Source organism: Phascolarctos cinereus, unplaced genomic scaffold, assembly GCF_003287225.1.
Source record: "Phascolarctos cinereus isolate Bilbo 61053 unplaced genomic scaffold, phaCin_HiC Scaffold_5;HRSCAF=322, whole genome shotgun sequence".
NCBI lineage: Eukaryota > Metazoa > Chordata > Mammalia > Diprotodontia > Phascolarctidae > Phascolarctos > Phascolarctos cinereus.
Genome location: NW_027555958.1, coordinates 241,679,220 through 241,697,351, shown reverse-complemented (window position 1 = coordinate 241,697,351; position 18,132 = coordinate 241,679,220). Strand labels below are relative to the sequence as shown.

Genomic DNA, 18,132 nt, shown 5'->3' with positions numbered 1-18,132 from the left:
ACCTCCACTTTCTCTACCACCTGCTTGCCGAAGGAGCAGACCTTGGTGGAGACGCTGATGGTCATGCTGTCAGCTGAGCTGTACTGGGAGCTGACCCCGTAGAAAGCCCCAGGTCCATCCTGAATGGTACTGTTCAGGTCGGCCTAAAGAATGGAGGGGAGGTGCGGGAATGGAAGAGGGAGAGAAATTTCAGCTATCTCAGAGCCTTTCCTGGAAGCTCTAGGGAAGGAAGCATAATTCCCTCCAAAGATGCAAACACCTGGTACCAAAAGGGAAGATTTGGGGCAAGTAAAAGGGGAAAATGTGCCAAGGATACCCAGACATTGGAGAGGCAACTCAGCATAGCGTAGATAGCACTAGACATGAAGTCAGGAAGACCCAGGTTCAAATCCTGCCTCTGACATCTACTAGCTATGTGACGTTGGACAAATTACATAACCTCTCTGGACCTCAATTTCCTCCTCTGTAAAGTGACAGGATTGGATTTGAGGAGCTCTAAGTTTCCTTGCAACTCTCAATCTAGTATACAATGACCAGAGGGTCTCCTACTATCCCTCAAGACATTCCACATCCCTTCCATGCTCCCTGGTTCTGGGACAAGGGTGGTTTTGGTTCTTGGTGGTCAGAAGTTAAGGGGCTTTGAAGTCTGAGATTGGAATGATTAGGAAAAAGTCTGAAGCCAGGCTACTTCTGAAGGGGAGATCGTGAAGAGAGTGAAGGCTTTAGTCTGGAGGACCCTTACCCAGAACTTGACCAGGAAGAAGGCGTTAGGTGGCCCTTTCTCATACAGGTCCTTCAGCCCGCCCTTCTTCTCGGGGAACTTGTCATAGATCTGGCGCACGTCCACGGCTTCCAGGGGAGGGTCCGAGAAGGCAGGGTTGGTCTGGCCAATGTGCACGAACAAATGCTTGCTGTACTGTAGAGGAGGGGTCCAGTACAGGGTCATGTTAAAGGCCCATGGGAGGGGCCCTAGGAAGTGAGAGGGAGATAGGACCTAAGGTGGTGGTGGGAGGTGGGAAGGATGATGCTACATGGCAAAGGGTGAAAGGAGACAGACAAAAAGGGTCAGAATCTCTAAGAGTGTGAGGTAAGTCATGTCAGCATCCACAGGCTCCTAAGAGCTCAAATAAGGATTCATGACATAGCTCGAGGTCCTCTGGACACACAGATATGTTACATCCCCAAATATGAGACTATTGGGGCTCTCTTTATCCCATGACTATCCACCCTCCCCCCGCCCCCGACCAGGCCACACTCTCTGCACCCTATACTTTTCTTGTGTTCTCTATTCTCCCTGACTATGCTAGGGTCTCTGTCCCCTCAATGAACGTGTTCTCTGATGCCATGAATATACTATGGTCTCTGTCTCCCCATGGCTGTGCCCTGTTCTCTGCCACCAGGTCTATGTCTCTGCCCTGCCCATATGGCTCCTTCCCCCAACAGGACCACGTTAGATTCTCTCTAGCCCAATTACCGTGTCTGGATCTCGCTGCACTTCCATAAAAGCCGAATACTCTAGGAGCCGAAGTCTAGCGGAGGCGATAGTGCGGTCCTGCCACACGGGCACAGCGAGGCGGCTGGTGGGAGTGGGGCCAAGGGCTCGTAACCTGGGGGAGAGACTTCTATTGTGAACCAGGCAGGGGTCCAGATATATGCCAGGAGCTTGGGGTCTGTGCTGGCGGCCAATGGCCAGCTCTCAGTCTCCGCTCCCAAGACTGGGTTCAGGCTCAAGCTCTCTCTCATGGCAAGGTGGAGCAGAGATTGGAGAGGAAAAGGAGTCGAGTTAGGAGCTAAATCAGATGAGACAAGCAGGGAGGCAGAGACAGACTCCAGTACCGGTCCACTTTTCTAACCCTAGAATTGCTCAGCAGGGTTCCAGGAGTAACCATATTCCTGGACATCATTACATCATTAGATTAGTGAAGGGACAGAGGCCAGTGCAGGGGAGCTCTGAGAAGGCAAGGCCTTTGAGAACTGAGAAACAAAGAGCCATATCTAGGAGGGTAGGGTCTAGTGTGAGAATCCCCCTGGGAACGCACACAGGCATGTGTGCGTGTGCGTGCGTGCGTGTGTGTGTGTGTGTGTGTGTGTGTGTGTGTTGTGAGAGAAAGACAAAGGGAGAAAGACATACATACAGAAAGATTATCCATGAGTCGAGTGACTATGTGATGGGGTGTGTCAGTTTGACCACGTGTGACTGTGTTTAGAACTAGAAAGCACTCATGGAAGGATCATCTCATTAAAGAATTATAGGACTTTATTGCTGAGAGGGACCTCAGTGGTTATCTGGCCCAACCCCCTTATTTGAGAGGGGGAAATTGAGGGGCTGAGGTGGGAAAGTGATTTACCCAAGGTCTTGTATCTAGTAAGTGATACTGACTTACACTCAGTTACTTGGCAAAACCACAACTCAGACTCAAGACTCTGGCCCTAATATGCATGTATGTGTGTATGCATACAAGTACATGCACACATACGTGCATGCACACACAAGCACATTCATATACACACACATGCACATACATGTATATGCAGATGTTTATATATGCATGTATATGTATATATGTATATATACACACATACATGGTTATACACACACGTTTTGGGCCGGAACTGCAGACAGTAAGCTAGGACCACAGGTGAACAAGAACTGGATATAACCAGCTAGATACAACCTGGGTAATAAGGCAGCCCCATTTGAACAAACCGAAAGTACTCATTGCAACAAAAGCCCGTCTCCAACACTGGTATTCTCCAGGGTTACTACATAGCTGTTAATCATTGAACACAATAATCCCAGAAGACTAACAATCACTAGTGACCCAAAGGACAAAGAAAAGATGCGTGGTGGGCACACACAGGCCACAACACGTTAACAATGATGACTTCCAAGAGAGACGTCCCATTGAGAGATCAGAAAAGGAGGTGGGCTGGTCACGAATTGAGACTGACATAGCAGATGGGGAGCCCAAATGCACACTAGTATCCTGGAGATATCAAAAGGAAGGACTCCAGTACATGCGATGTATCTCTGGGGCAGGATTTACAGAAAGGAGTGGATGAGAATCACACAGAATGAGGTGTGATGAGATTGTGAATGTACTAGTGAAAGGCATGCCCCTCAAGACCCCTACCTAACAGACATTTCTAGTACACTGTGATCTGTGTAAAATTTTTTGGCCCTCCATACCTGAGAAGTCTGAATTTTTTTCCTTTTCTTTTATGGAGTGTTTACTGTACCTTATTGTAAAATTTGGGTTAACTTTTTGGTCATAGGCTATATTATATAATACTATACATATATTTTATGCATTTCTGAGTTTCTCAATTTTTCCAGAGTCATCTGTGGCTTCCACAAAATTTCCCAAAAATTCCCATTTAATTTCTTAGACTGACCCATGATATCAAAACGGCAATGGGGAAAATCATGATGCAGAAGGGATAACTGTACATAGATGTAAGATGTAAAGAGAGAGAGAGACAGAGAGAGAGAGAGACAGACAGACAGACAGAGACAGAGACTCTGTGTGTGTGTGTGTGTGTTTGCGTTGGGGGGGGAACAGGGACTGAAGTAGGGGTAAGGAGGTAGTGCATAGATGGAGACTGGATATAACTGTGTGGAGAAATGTGTATATATGCGTGAGGCCAAACATAGGGAAAATGATAAAGTAGTTTAGCTCTGGCATTTCCCAACTCTTTCCTGATTGAGACTTCACCCTTCTCCGGCTTGACATCAATCCCCTTTGACTGTATCTGTGACTGAAGGTACGACAACCAAGGGTTAGTTTTCATAGCCCCTGCCTCCATGACTGGGTGCAAGACCTCTGTCGGGGAAAGGTGGAGAAGAGATTGGAGAGCAAGCAAAGTAGAATTAGGAGCCAAATCAAGGTCTAGACATGCAGGGAGGTGGAGACAGACCACAGTACTGGCCACTTACTAGTGAGTGTGGGTGGCAGGGGTGGCTGGATGGGGTAGGCTGGCTGTGCGAAGGGTTTGATGCTGGAAGACACAAGAAAAGCCAGAGTTAGTCTCTGTCTCTCTCTCTCCCCTTCTTCCCTCCCTAATTTTCTTCCTCCCTCCCTCCATTTCTCTACACACACACACACACACACACACACACACACACACCCCCTACCTTATTGCCCTAATCTACCTCTTTATTTTAGGTATCACCAAGGAGGGTGTCTGGCCTTCCAACTGTGGCCTAGAAACACTTGCTGACTGACTGTTTAAATAAGTATTTGGCTAAGGGGCGACTGATTGGTTGAATGACTGACTGACTGAGTAACTGACCCAGCCAGAAACCATGATCAAATCAACTCTGCCACTGTTTCTGAATGAGGTATGTCAATCTACTTTCCTACAGCTCCATTCACTATCCCTGTACTTTTCAGGATCAAAGTGGGCCTCTCTGGCCACCATTCCTCTTTGTGTGTCCTCTCCACCATTAGAATGTAAGCTCTCTGAGGGCAAGAATTGTCTTTGCTCTGTTTTTGTAGCCCCAGCTTAGCACAGTGTTTGACATGTAGTAAATCTCAAAGTGCTGTACAGGGACTTCTGGGAGTCTCCAAGACCCTTTTGTGAGGCCTGTGAGTTCAAAACTATTCTAATAATAACGCTAAGATATTTTAACTTCATTAGATATAACCCACATAAAAGCTCATCGAAACTTTTGAAAAAATAATTATTTAAAAATATTCAAATATACTGAAATGATTATTTGAAAAAAAATTTTTTAGTGTAGTCTTGAGACCAAGAAGTCTGAGAATCACAGTGCTTAATAAATGCTTTTTTTCTTCCTTCCTTCCTTTCTTCCTTCCTTCCTTCCTTCCTTCCTTCCTTCCTTCTCTAAGTAACTGATTAACTAAGTAATTGACTGATTAGCTGACTGACTAGTCCAGCTAAGTGAGTCACTAACTAGTTAGGTGACTGGATGACTAGTTAAGAAACTGGTTGACTAAGTGACTAAGTTCTCACTCACTGCCTGGCTAAGTGACGGACTCACGAAGTGGTTGACTGACCAACTGATCATTTAACTGACTGGCTGACTGATTGACTACAATTGGAGGGAGGGGGTCATTTTATTCAATAAAAGCACTTTAATCCCACTGTTCCATAACTGACTAATAATAGAGCAAAGTGACTGATTGACCAAGTGATTGACTGAGCCTGGTTGAGTAAGTGACTAACTAGTTAACCTGTCGGCCCGGCTAACTACCTATGTGACAGATAAGCTTCCAGCTGGCTAACTAATTAAGTAACTTCACTCATCTACAATGATTTAGAACAGGGCCCAATGGATTGATGCTCTCAAGTTTTCAAGATGGAGCTGAGGCTCCAGGATAAGGTTGGGGCTGGGGGCCCAGTGGGGATCCAGGCAGGGGCACTGACGAGGAATTGAGGGAGGGGCCAGGAAAGGCAGGGGTGTGCTGACTGAAATACTCACTCCTGAGAGGGTCCCGGCTGCTGTCCCGGGAGAGGGGGTCCGCTCCAGAACTGCAGAGAAAGGAGAAAGTTGGGGGATTACTCAGCCCAGTGTCACCTGGCCTGGAATGTAGGCCCTCCAGGCCCTCACTCTGCCCTGTTGTGAATTTTCCCCTGCACTATAGGCTCACAAGACCCATTTTCTATCTCCTGGAAGCCTGAATTTTGGTCCCCTCCTCTCCCAATCCCTGAGCCCCCTGTACCTTACCCGTGAAGCAGCGGCAGAGAAAACTGCCTGGGGGATTGGGGGAGGCGGGCTGAGTTTATTCTGCAAGACGCTGGCTGAGACGATCTGAGCTGAGGACATAGAGGCCATACTCTGGAGGGCCTTATCCTTGGAGACCTGGTCCTGGGGAGGAAAGAAGGAGGCATGATGTCAAAGGGCTCACCTGACAACTTTTTTGACTATGACCCACACCACCACCCTCCACTCATGCATGCCTCTGTCTCCCCACATGCATGCTTGTGACTGGGTAACAGAAAGCAGCCTGGAGTTTGGGAAGTAGGGAAGAAAAGAAACCGGCTTAGAGGGGCATACGTCAAGGGAAACTGCCTGGGAAAGGCCAGAGTAGGAGACAGTACAAAGACAGGGGATTGGAACACTGAACTGAGAGCTGAGATCTGAGTCCAGCCTCTGCCACTAACTCACTGGCAGGTCTCTTCATCAATCTGGGTCTCAGTTGCCTTGTTTGTAAAATGAGGGAGTCAGACTTTATACTTCTCTACAGCTTTATAGTTTCCAAAGCACCCATATTCATTATTCCATGAATCCTAAACACGGAATAGAGGATAGGGACTAGCTTGTGAGTGTAGGGAACTCCTCCTACCAATATGAGTCAGCAGCTTCCCCGCAAGTTACAATCTTAGAGAATTACCTAGAGCACTGACAAGTTAGGTGACGTGCCCAGGTTCCACGGCTAGCTAGTATGTGTCAGAGATAGTCCTTGAACCCGGGTCTTCTTGGCTCAAAGCCTGGCTCTCTATCCACCATGCCTCTTCTAGAAATGGCATCGTAAAATAAATAAGGAAGTAGGAGCCTTATTTCAGGGATGAAGGAAATGAGAACCCAGAGACATTGTGACTTGCCCAAAATTACATAACTGGTAGCCAGTGCTCTAAGGCTTCTTTCAATTTACTCAGTCCATGGCATATACCTAATGACTTTCTCTACTCCATCAGCCAGAAGAAGGTACAAGGTGGGAAAGAGGAAGGATTGGGGGGTGGGGTGGGGAAGCAGTATTTTGCTACTTACCAGGTTCATGGCCTGTGAGGGAAAAAGGAAACACTAGATCAGAGGAAGACCAGAGGGTAGAAGGAGGGGACCATCCCTCCTTATTCCCTCCTCCTCCCTCCAATGACTCCCTACTTCTCAGCACTCACTAAAGAGTTAGGGAGAGGTCCAGGGAAATCTAGCTTCCTGCTGGGGGCTCCATTTCCCCAGCAGCTCCTGACTAGGGACACTCACCTGCCTTCTGGTAAGTTCACCTGGGCAACCCTTAGGGTTAAGAGGTTAAGGCCCGGGAGTCTCTGGAGGAGGGTACTTAAGGGAGACTAGAAGGAATTGGACAGCGGGAGGATGGAAGCATGGAATGGTGAAACAGGCTGGATGCCTCAGGATGAGGAAGAGGTGTGGGAACTGAGAAGACCCTATAGAACTAGGGCAAGGTGATGAGGCCTACCATGGCAGGAGATATGGGGAGATTGGGGTGGGACTACCATAGGGGTGGCCTAGTTATTTTATAGGAGTTAGACTGCAGGGGTAGAGCCTATGCTTGAGGAGGAAGGGTCATCTACGAGTGTGTGTATGTAGGGAAAATGCTTCTGTGTCTACTTCTGAGGAGCCCAAGGGAAAGGGCTAGGCAGTCCCAGGTCTGGCATGCCTTCTGGGAGGGGTTAAGGAGCTTGGAGTTGAATATGACCTGATCCTAGAAGGCTCAGGGATTCTAGGGACCAAGATCTGCTTTCCGACCAGGATGCCCTGGTACCAGAGGTCCACAGTGGTAAAATGGATGGATAGGGGGAGGGGAATGAAGCAATCCATCATAACCATCCCACCACCACTACCAACAGCCCATAACCAAGACCTGACCCCCAAAAGCCCCAGTGCAGTTAGTTAGCGGTGGCGAGGAGGAGGGAAGGAGAAAAAAAAGAAAGCGGAGTAGAGGAGAGATCGGCCCTAGTGGCCCTCAGACCGCCAGATGCTGCACCTATTTCCCTCTCTCTCCTCTTTATAATGGGGTCTGGGTGAGGTGGGGAAGTCAGCACTGGTTGATCTGCTTTCTAGCCCAGAGGATGAGGATGCCCTCTTCCTGCTTCCTTCTGCTTGGGCTGGGACTAGGTTCCCCCATAGCATCAACCCCATTAGGCCCTCAAGGGTACCCCAAGAAAGCAGGGGAAGTGAGAAACTCCTCCTACCTACTTTCTCCCCTCTACCCAGAGCCTTTTTATGGCCCCATCTCCCTCCCCTTCCTGGCCCTGGGACAGTCAGCAAGTGCTCTGTGGGATGGAAAGCAGGGTTGGTGACCTATAGAGCTAGAAGGAGGCAGGGATGGGAAGGGGCCGGTGGGAGGCCCAAGGGGCCCCAGGAGAGGCCAGGCCGGGTGGTGGGGGACCCGTACCTTCAGCTTGGACTGAATCTCCCTCGATTTCCGCCTGGCTAGAACCTGCAAGTGGCTAGAGACCTGCAGAGAAAGAGCAGAAGAAGAGGGAGACAGCAGAGCCGTCAGCCAGAGGAGAAGTGGGAGCGAGCGGAGCGGAGAGAGGGGGGCCAGGGGAAGTCGCTTGCCCATGCTGCAGGTCGAAGGGCGGTATGGCGGGCTTGGGAAGAGGGAAGAAGGGCAGAGGTTGGAGACCCCAGGCCGGGGTGGGGTGCTGACATACCTTGATGCCAACCTGGTACTCCCGCACCTTCTTCCTTGCTAGAACCTGTATGTGGCTGGACACCTAGGGGCACCACCCCACGTCCGGCCAGAGAGGAAAACACAGAGAAAGTGAGGGAGGCAGGGGATGCCCATGGGGACTGGAGTGACTAAGGAGCCATGGCCAGGGTGGCCCTGCTCCCATGAAAACCTTTGAGTCCAATGGAACACCTTCCTGGTCCAGAGGGTTCCAAAGTGTGTCCCAGAGCCTGTGCTTCCTGGGAAAAGGGTTACTCAGTGGGTATCAGTCTATAGACATGTAGACACAGTAGTAACACTCACAGAGGGACACCTCATAGCTCTCCATCCTACCAATCCAATTTTTTCTTTAATGTTTTTTATGAACCCTGTGGGTGCTCCCCAAAGCTCCATCCTAGGTCCCCTAAATGCTTCTCTGTCTTTTTTTTTCTCTTTCTCTAAACTCCCATGGGTGTAATTATCTCTATCCCAAAGACTCCAAGATCTAGATAAACAGCCCCAACCTCCTCCAAGCTTCAAATCCTGCACCACCAATTTCCTCTTGCATGGTTCACACTGGATGTTCCGAGACGTCTCCAAATCAACATGTCCAAAACTGAACTCATCATCTTTCCTCTCCATAACCTCCCCTTCCAAAACTCCTTATTTTTACTGAAGGCATCACTATTCTTCCAACCTTTCAGGTTCATGACCTTACCAATCCCATCCTTGCCCAAACTATATTGGCTTCCTCTTTTCTCTTGGATTATATCTAAATTCCTCAGCCTAATAAAATAATGACAGTCTGTATTCATATCAGATGGTCTCGAGTTGGAGCAGGTTCCTAACTACTTCTAGTTCATCCCCTTCTTTTTCACAGATCAGGAAACTGACCTACAGAGAAGGGAAGTCACTTGCCCAAAGTCACACAAGTAGGAAGTAGCAGAAAGGAGGTTCACCAGACCCTTTCCTTCTTTTTCACTACAGTGTACACTTAAAGCCTCCCTACTCTAAGTATTATGAGGTATTCTCTTTAAGGCAATTCTATGACATAGGTTGTATAAGTGTTTGGGGAGAACGGGAGGCCATATTAATGATCTCATTGGTAGAGGGAATCCCTGTATGGAAACTCCCTCCACCAGTGCAGATAGAGGTCAAGTAACTTCCTCAGAACCACACAGCCAATATACATCAGAGGTGAGATGTGAACACAGATCCCTAACTAAAAACTTAATGTTTTCTACTGTAGCTACTACCCCCATGAGCTTTTCTGTGGCTAGCTCTACCTTATTTCATTTCTGACTTCCTAGTACATAATGCCTCTGCTCCAATTCTGCTGGACACCCGTGCATTCACACCTTTGCCTACACTGCTCAAACCTCTCTCTCTCTAGGAACCTCTTCTCCAAACTCGCCATCATTTCTTTCACACCTCACCTGTTCAGAGGAACCTTTCCAGGCTTTCCCTATCCTTGCTCACCTTTCTCCTTTGCCTCCCACAGTATGTATGTAACGTTTATGTTTTAGGAAGCTCCTTTCCGTCTTCTAGGATTTTTCTGTTGTTGTTTGTTTGTTTTTATTTTGTCATGAAGGGCTTGTCTCCCCATTTGTAGGTGGACCCTGATTTAAGTAGATCCCAGGTGTGAAAATTCAGCTTTACAAAAGAGACCAGCAGGAATAGTCTCAGTTTGTGAAAGAATGAGGAGTGCGGCTTTTTCAAACGCTGAACTGCCCGCCTACCTCTAATAGGATTAGATTTACTCTCAGCCATTTCAGGGACACAGCCATCAAAGTGATCCTGTCACTTGGTGAGGTCTTCTTGGCCATGGTAGTTTCTAAGCCCTACAGCTGGAAGGAAACTTAGAGATGATGGAATCATGGATTCAGAGCAGGGAGAGACCTTGGAGAGAATCTAGTCCAGTTCCTCCCCTCCCCTCCCCTACCTTTGGGCCAACCCCATCATTTTAGGAAACTGAGGGTTAAGTGATTTGCCTAAGATCATAAAGGTAATAAGTGTCAGAGCATGTGCTCTGACTCCAAATCCAGCTCATTTCCATGGCACATATATGAATTCTTGTATTGACTTTTTTTTTTAAAATTTAAAACATTAACATTTTTTAAAATTAGCACAATCTATTGAAAAAACTCTGAAAACACTGACTGTGTTCTTTATTTCTTCTCTCTCCCCGAGAGTGCCTAGTACAGGTCTGGGCTTCTGTCCCCATACTGGGAAACCCAAAGCCCTTTCAGGAAAGAAGGGGCACTTCTCGTGATGGTGGGATCAGAGGATCCTGGCCTTCTGCCATTGTTCTGCGATGGAGATGCAAGGTCAAACCCTTTCCATCACCATTGCCAGTCTCATCTTTCCTTTCAGGAGCAGGATCAATGAGTTTGGTTCTATCAGCTCAGATGTGTCATAGACATGGTGAGCATCAAGCTCCTTGGTTCAAACTCCATCTTTGGGTGGAGGCCAGGGAGGATGCAAGGGTGGCTATAGTTACCCCTACCCCTCAGTGGACTACATGGCCCTAGAGGTTAGGTGCTGAGTCTTTTTCCATCTTCAGGAAGAAAGAAGGACTCAGAACCCAGGACATCAGAAATGCTTATTCAGTATTTGTTGAATTGAATTAAAGGACTGGTGGTAACATTAGGGGTGGCTGTCTTATGTCCTAAGATCATAGACTTAGGGTAAGAAAGGAACTTAGAGGCCACTTAGGATAACCCCCTTATTTCATAGATGATGAAACTGAGGCCTGTAGAAGTGACTTGGCCAAAGTCACATGGGTGCCACTGTCAGTGGTTGAGCCAGGATTTGAACCCAGGTCTTCTGACTCAAAATCAGTGCTCTTTCCTCTGAGCCTCTAGGACTTGACCTTAATCTCCCTATCATAAACGGACTAAGGGGCAACCCTTATGGTCTTAGCTAAGGCTGGACACTCTATGTGTCTTTCCCTAGTCAAAAGCTGAGGAGGAACAGAGTGGAGTCTCCTGCTGACCCTTCTGAGATCCCCAATGTTGAGATCACCTCCCAGCTGGGGAGACAATCAGAGTATATACTGTAGGGAAGGGAGGGTTCCCAACTGCAGGAAGTAGGGTGCAAGATTCCAGAAGATTACTTCCTGGAATCCATTATCCATGACCAGAAGTGTTAGGGCTAGTAAAACAGTCACTGCCCCATTCCTTTTATTTTTTTTTAAGCTAGGCAATGGGGTTAAGTGACTTGCCCGGAGTTACACAGCTAGTAAGTGTCATGTGTCTGAGGCCAGATTTGAACTCGGGTCCTCCTGACTCCAGGGCCAGTGTTCTAGCCACTGTGCCACCTTGAGGCCCCTGCCCCATTCCCAATAGAAAGAGCCTCAATCCCCTCAGGGAGGATAGAGGAGGAAACCAGTGACCACAAGATCTGGAACCTGGCAGCATCGTGGCCAAAGGACCAAACAGAACAGTGATGGAGGATGGGGCGGGGTGTGGACAATGCCACCATTCTCCCCGGCTCACAGGAGGTTGGTAGTGTGACTTGGTGAAAAATAAAGGATACCAAGTACCCTGTACGCTTGGTGGGGAGCAGCATTTTTCATAGATCTTTTTCATAGATCCCGACACCTCAAATCTCTGGGAAGAGTATATTAGGTGTGGTTTTGGAGGGTTTTTAGGTTTTCAATAGCATGGTCCCCTCCACCCCGACCTCCCAGAATAGCTAGGGGTGGGGACGTAGTTTGCAGCCCCCTGATCCGGCCTTTTCTACTTTGCAGTATTCAGCCTGATACCCAACTGCCCAACTTTTGAACTTTAATCCTGGGGAAGTCTTTAAGAGTAGGCAATTCAAAACATCCAGGGTATAGGGATGGAGCAGTTCCAGGGTGGAAGGCTAGGAATAGGGAACAGAAGGGAGGGGTATGGAATGTCAGAGTTGGGAGGGACTTTGGAGACTATTTACTCCATTGTCTTCATTTCACAAAGGGGGAAACCAGAGAGGTTAAGGGTAGAGAGGAAGAGAGGAGAAGGGGCTAGTGTTGTTGGGGGTAGTGAGCCAGTTCTTTCAAAGGGGTGAGGAGAAAGAGAGAGAAGGAAGAGGAGGAGGAAGATAGAGGAGGGAGAGAGAAGAGAGGAGGAGGAGATAGAGGTAGACAGGAGAGACAGAGAAGGGAGGGAGAGGAAGACAGGAAAGGGAGGAGGGAGAGATAGAAAAAGAGGGAGGGAATGAGGAGAGAGGAGGAGAGGGAGAAGAAGAGAAGAGGGAAGAGAGAAAGAGGGAGGGAATGAGGAAGAGAGGGAGGAGAGGGACAGGAAAGGGAGGAGGGAAGAGATAGAAAAATGAGGGAGGGAATGAGGAAGAGAGGAAGGAGAGGGAGAAGAAGAGGGAGAGAGAAAGAGGGAGGGAATGAGGAAGAGAGGGAGAAGAGGGAGAGGAAGAGGAAAGGGAAAGAAGAGAGGGAAAGAGAGAGAAAGGGGGAAGGAAAGAGGAACAGGAAAGGGAAGGGGGAGAGACAAAAAGAGGGAAAGAAAGAGGAAGAGAGGGAGGAGAGGGAGAGGAGGAGGAAAGGAAGAGAGGGGGAAAGAGAGAGAGAAAGAAAGAGGGAAGGAAAGGAAGAGAGGGAGAGGAAAGAGAGAGGGGAGAAGAGAGACAAAAAAAGGGACAGAAAGAAGAGGAGAGGGAGGAGAGGGAGAGGAGGAGGAAAGTGAGAGAGGGGAAAGAGAGAGAGACAAAGAGGGAGGGAATGAGGAGGGGAGGGAGGAGAGGGAGAGGAAGAGGAAAGAGAGAGGTGGGGGGAAAGAGAGAAAGCGAAATGTGCGGCGTATGTGTGTCAGTTGTGTATATATGTATGTGTTCAGGGCTGTAGCATATCTTTTTACCTGTTTCCTTGTCCGAGTCTTTCCCGTCCTGAGCTTGATATATCGGGCTATCAACTCATTGCGACCTGGATTGAGACAGAATGGGAAACCAGGGAGTAGGTAAATGGTGTAACTAAAAGTGGGCAGCCCTATGGTCTTCCCCAGCCCAACGTCTACCTCTCCTCCTCTCCCTTCCTTCCTCTCACTCCGACCCCAGGTCTCTCAGGGCCAGAAGGTGGCACCAGTTGGACAGAGTTGGATGGAGGCCAAAAGGACAAAGATGTGGAAGCAGGGGATCTGAGCAACGAGTGGGACCACATGGCTCTGAGGGCCTTCTCCCAGCTGAGGGCTTGAAACAGATCCCCAGTCAGGAGGCAAAGGATGGCTGATATTAGGGGTGGCGGCAGCAGCTTCCAGAGAAGAGGCATTAGGGTAAAAGAGGGGCCCAACACATATTAGGTACTGTTGTGCTACTCACAACCCTTTTTGGTTCTATAGACAAACAGGGGCAGATGAAGAAGACAACTGGATAGTGCACTCTGTGTGTGTGTGTGTGTGTGTGTATTCATGTCTCTCCCCTGCCTCTCCACTCCCTCCCATCCTGGATGTGTCACTGTGCATCCTTTTGTGTGGACTATGTGTGTCCTTTTTGGTACATGTCAATGTGGCTCTGTATCCTCTGAATCACGAGGTGTGTACATCCCTCCTCCACCCATGTTACTCCACATTTGTATGTGTGACTGTGTCTATGAAACAGCACTGGCCTGGGTGTGTGTGTGTGTGTGTGTGTGTATGTGTGTGTGTGTGTATGTGTGTGTGTATAGGGAGGGGGGGCATCTAGTCTTGGCTCTGCCCTGACTTCCTTTCTTTGGACCTGTTTCCTGCTCTGTAAAACTCTGAATGACTCTTTATCTTGGTTCCTGAAGCCTTGTGTCTGCCCCCTCAGTGTCTGTAACTGTGGCTGTCATTTCTTTACACACTCTTGTGTATCTCTGAGGAAGCTTATGTATCTGTGTCTGTATGTCCTTGTGTGACGTCTGTCTGTCTGCCTGCCTATGTCTATCTATCATCCATCCATCCATGTAGATATATATGAATGCATGCACACATGCATGAATCTATCTATCTATCTATCTATCTATCTATCTATCTATCTATCTATCTATCATCCATCCATCCATGTAGATAGATATGAATGCATGCACATACATGAATATCTATCTATCTATCTATCTATCTATCTATCTATCTATCTATCTATTATCATCCATGTAGATATATATTAATGCATGCACACATACATGAATCTATCTATCTATCTATCTATCTATCTATCTATCTATCCATCCATCCATCCATCTATCTATCTATCTATCTATCTATCTATCTATCTATCTATCTATCATCCATCCATGTAGATATATATTAATGCATGCACACATGCATGAATCTATCTATCTACCTATCTATCTATCTATCATCCATCCATCCATGTAGATATATATGAATGCATGCACACATGCATGAATCTATCTATCTATCTATCTATCTATCTATCTATCTATCTATCTATCTATCTGTATGTATGTCTATCTTTAGGAGGGTGTGTATATGCCCTGTGTGTGACTCGACACTTGGTCAGCTTCCTCAAAGCGCACCCTTCCAGCTGGAAGAGGGTGGGGAGCTCATCTCTGGTGGGGGTGGGGGTGACATCTGCCCTAGGAAGCCAGAAGACCTTGCCCCAAGCCCTAGAAAATGGTAGAAGGTACCTGGCATCTACCCAAGGAACTTGGCAACATGGGGGAGGGGGGCCCAGAAGCTCTTGGTACGTGTCTCTTTGAGTGTATGTCACTGAAGGTATAGGAATCTCCATGTTTCCTCCTGCCCACTTCCCATTCTACCAAATCCTAGTTGTGTTACCCCCAACCCCAAGTCCTCCCCTAAAACAGTCACATTCCTGGAATACTTCTCCCCTGACTAAACCAAACCCTTCCGTCTCCCCTCCCTCCTCCTCCCTTCCCGCCTTCTCCTCTCCACTCCTCCATCCTTGGCTAAAAATACCCCATTGGGGCTGCCCCAGTTAGTCTGTGGGGCTGGGGTGGGGGCAGGCAACCGAGTAAGTACTGGGGAGGCAACCCTGTTCTAGGGCATCTCCCTGCTGAAACAGAGAGGCCCTCTCATGGAGATGAGAAAATTAGGGGTGAGGGGGTGGGACAGGGAGCCCAAGTCAGCCCTTCCCACCCCAATCTACCTCCTTTGGTCCCTTCCCTATTGAGACTCCTTCCTTTCTCCTTTTTCTTGGCCTGGGCTGAAAGGCTAAGGGCCTGTCTCTTTAAGTGGCCGCCAGCTGTCTGGGTTGCTGCTGGGAGAGCCGGTTTGGGGGGGTGGGGGGAGCTGGCCAGGGGCCAGCCCCGGCACGTCAGCAGGCAGAGTCATCCCAAAAATGCAGCTCTGGATCAGGCTCACCAGGGGCTGTAAGAGTAGGGGAAACTTCCTTTTGGTTTGGGGGGCTGACAATAAAAAAAGAGTAACTCATACTGGGGGTAATGGGCTAAGAGCACAAAAAAGATGGATAAGATTTGGGAAACAAAGAAAGGACAGATGTGAGCCTCTCCCCTACCCAATACACTTTCAACACAGGCCACACTTGCCCCCCCACCCCAACCCCTCCAGGTTTCTCAGACCTAGAATTCTGTCTCCTACCTCCGCAAAGAGACTAGCCCAGCTGTCTCTCTTGGGTCCATAGCTAGTATGACCAACAGTGTCTGACTAGGGCCTCAGCTCTGCTCTGCCCACAGCACCCAGTAGTAAAATTTCCACCCTCTGTGGCAACTACCCCCCCAAAAGGCCTCTGTCTAGTTTGTTAGGTTCCCACAATAGCTCTGGGGCTAGTGGGGTATCTCCCAGTTCCCTCAACACAAGTCCCTCCATATGTCAGTCAGGGACCCTTGACATCCCAGAGATCCTGGTGTTAAGCGCCTAGGGGCAGAAGTTACCCATTTTCTGAGTCATCCTGAAACCACCAAGTAGTTTGGGGGAGGGAAGGTAAAGCTGAGAACAGGAGCAGTAGATAGGGGCAGGAGAGTGTTGGCCATGGACTGGGGGGAGGGGGCAAAGTTGGCTTGTTTATGAAAAGGAGGAGGGGGAGGAGGAGGAGGACGGGGAGGAGGACAAGAAGGAGGAGGCCCAGATCCAGACACACGGGCTCACACGCCCAAACTCGTCTGTGGCTGGCGCAGGGGTTATTTCACCAAACCGGCTGGGTGAGGGGGCAGAGAGCAGCAAAGGGAGGGGTGAAGGAATGGAAGGGGAACCTCTGGAGAGAACCACTCCATGAGGGAAGACTGGAGATCAGGGCAGCCCAGTGGACCCCACCTTTCCTAGGCCTCCCTGACCTTTCAGCCACCACCCTGTTACCTGTTTGTTCCACACTGCAGCCATGCCTCTGCCCCTTCCTAGTAGGCTCCCTTTATTCACAGGGGCCTTGCTCTCCAACCTGGCACTCACCATACATCTTGCCTTCATCTGAGAGGATGATCTTACGCCGACCACAGGGAGGATAGATGGCGAGGGCCTCCTGGAAGCTCTGCTCAATGTCGGGGCTCCACACTCCCTCCGCATCATTGTCCAGCCCTTTGTCCAGCCCCTCGGGCCCATCATCCCGGCCCTCTCCGGGGCTGCTGCTGGCGTTCCAGCTGTTGGACGCTATTGTGCTGGTTGCTCTGGGCTCTGGCCTCGAGCCCGCTGGGCACGCGAGGACCTGGTAGAACAGGGGACAGGATGGGGGTCATGGAACTGGCTAGACCAGCTCTGCCCAAAGCAAAGCCACACTCACCCTTCCCCTCCACCCCCCACCTCCCAGGCTGTCTGCTCAGTGCCTCAAGCGTCACCCCACCTCCACCCTCTCCACCAAGAAGGTGTGTATGAGGGATGGCGATAGAGGCTGACAACTCTATGATTTTGAGGAAGGGCTGTGTTAGGGTGACAGGCTGCTGTCCTTAGCCCCCATCCCCAGGGACCTCCTCCAAGCACTGCTACCTGCAGCCACAGATTTAGAATTCAAGGGAAGTCCTCTGCTCCAACGCCTTCATGAAGACATTGAGGCTCAGAAAGATTAAATGACTTGCTTAAGGTCACAGAGGACATAGGAATGCAGGCCCTCTGACTTCAAATCCAGCACTCTTTGGGTCTGTGCTCAAAGGGTACAAGGATTGGGAGAGCTTGGTCATAGTTTGGGCTAGAGAAAGAATATCACTAATATGGCCAGTACAGAGGGAAAGGAGAATTTTAGGAAGGACTTGTGACTCATTTTTTCCTTCTACTCCTAGTTCTTTGGCTGTTACCACCTACCCATTTCTCCTCCAACATCCATCCATACTTTTGATGTGTTAGCTTTGGGGTTTTGGCCCCTTGCTCTCATGGTGCTATTTTTATCTCAAAGCATTTTGAGACTCTATCCTCATTCATTCATTTATCCCAGAAGCATTTATTGAATTTCTACATTACGGGACAAGAGAAGCCCTCTGCTCCCTTCAAGGAACTTATAGTCCACGTGGGGAGACAGAATTTACACACGGAGAACTAGTCATGACAAGTTGTGTTAATAAAGGGCCCAGACTACGTCCTAAAGGAAAAGGGGTCCATCACTGGGAACGGGAGGAGCTTGGGAAGGCATGTGCAGGGGTGTGTGGATAGTTCCCATTGCCAAGGACAGCTCCATGTCACCCCATAATTATACACAGTCCCAAGTGACTTCATATACCCCACGTAAAGGACTCCAAAGACTTACATGATAGTAGAAACCTCTCACGGGCCTACATGTTGCTGGATAGACTCACACGGACCCATCCAATTCCATATGGCCTTGTATAATCATAGCTCACATTTTCAAAGCACTTTCACTTTTGGATTAGAATTGTGATTTCATTGGTATAAAAAAC

General features: G+C 48.8%; 1 protein-coding gene across 1 annotated transcript in view; it reads right to left on the bottom strand.

Annotated features, from left to right (window-relative positions):
- The window catches only part of TEAD3 (TEA domain transcription factor 3), a 33,727-nt gene that overhangs the window by 3,295 nt on the left and 12,300 nt on the right, over positions 1 to 18,132 (bottom strand). The window contains 11 exon segments of the mRNA XM_078155683.1: positions 3 to 143; positions 743 to 916; positions 1,475 to 1,572; positions 1,575 to 1,607; positions 3,938 to 3,999; positions 5,447 to 5,496; positions 5,693 to 5,833; positions 6,737 to 6,748; positions 8,365 to 8,427; positions 13,214 to 13,278; positions 16,700 to 16,952. Coding sequence (XP_078011809.1) covers positions 3 to 143; positions 743 to 916; positions 1,475 to 1,572; positions 1,575 to 1,607; positions 3,938 to 3,999; positions 5,447 to 5,496; positions 5,693 to 5,833; positions 6,737 to 6,748; positions 8,365 to 8,427; positions 13,214 to 13,278; positions 16,700 to 16,952 — 1,092 coding nt within the window.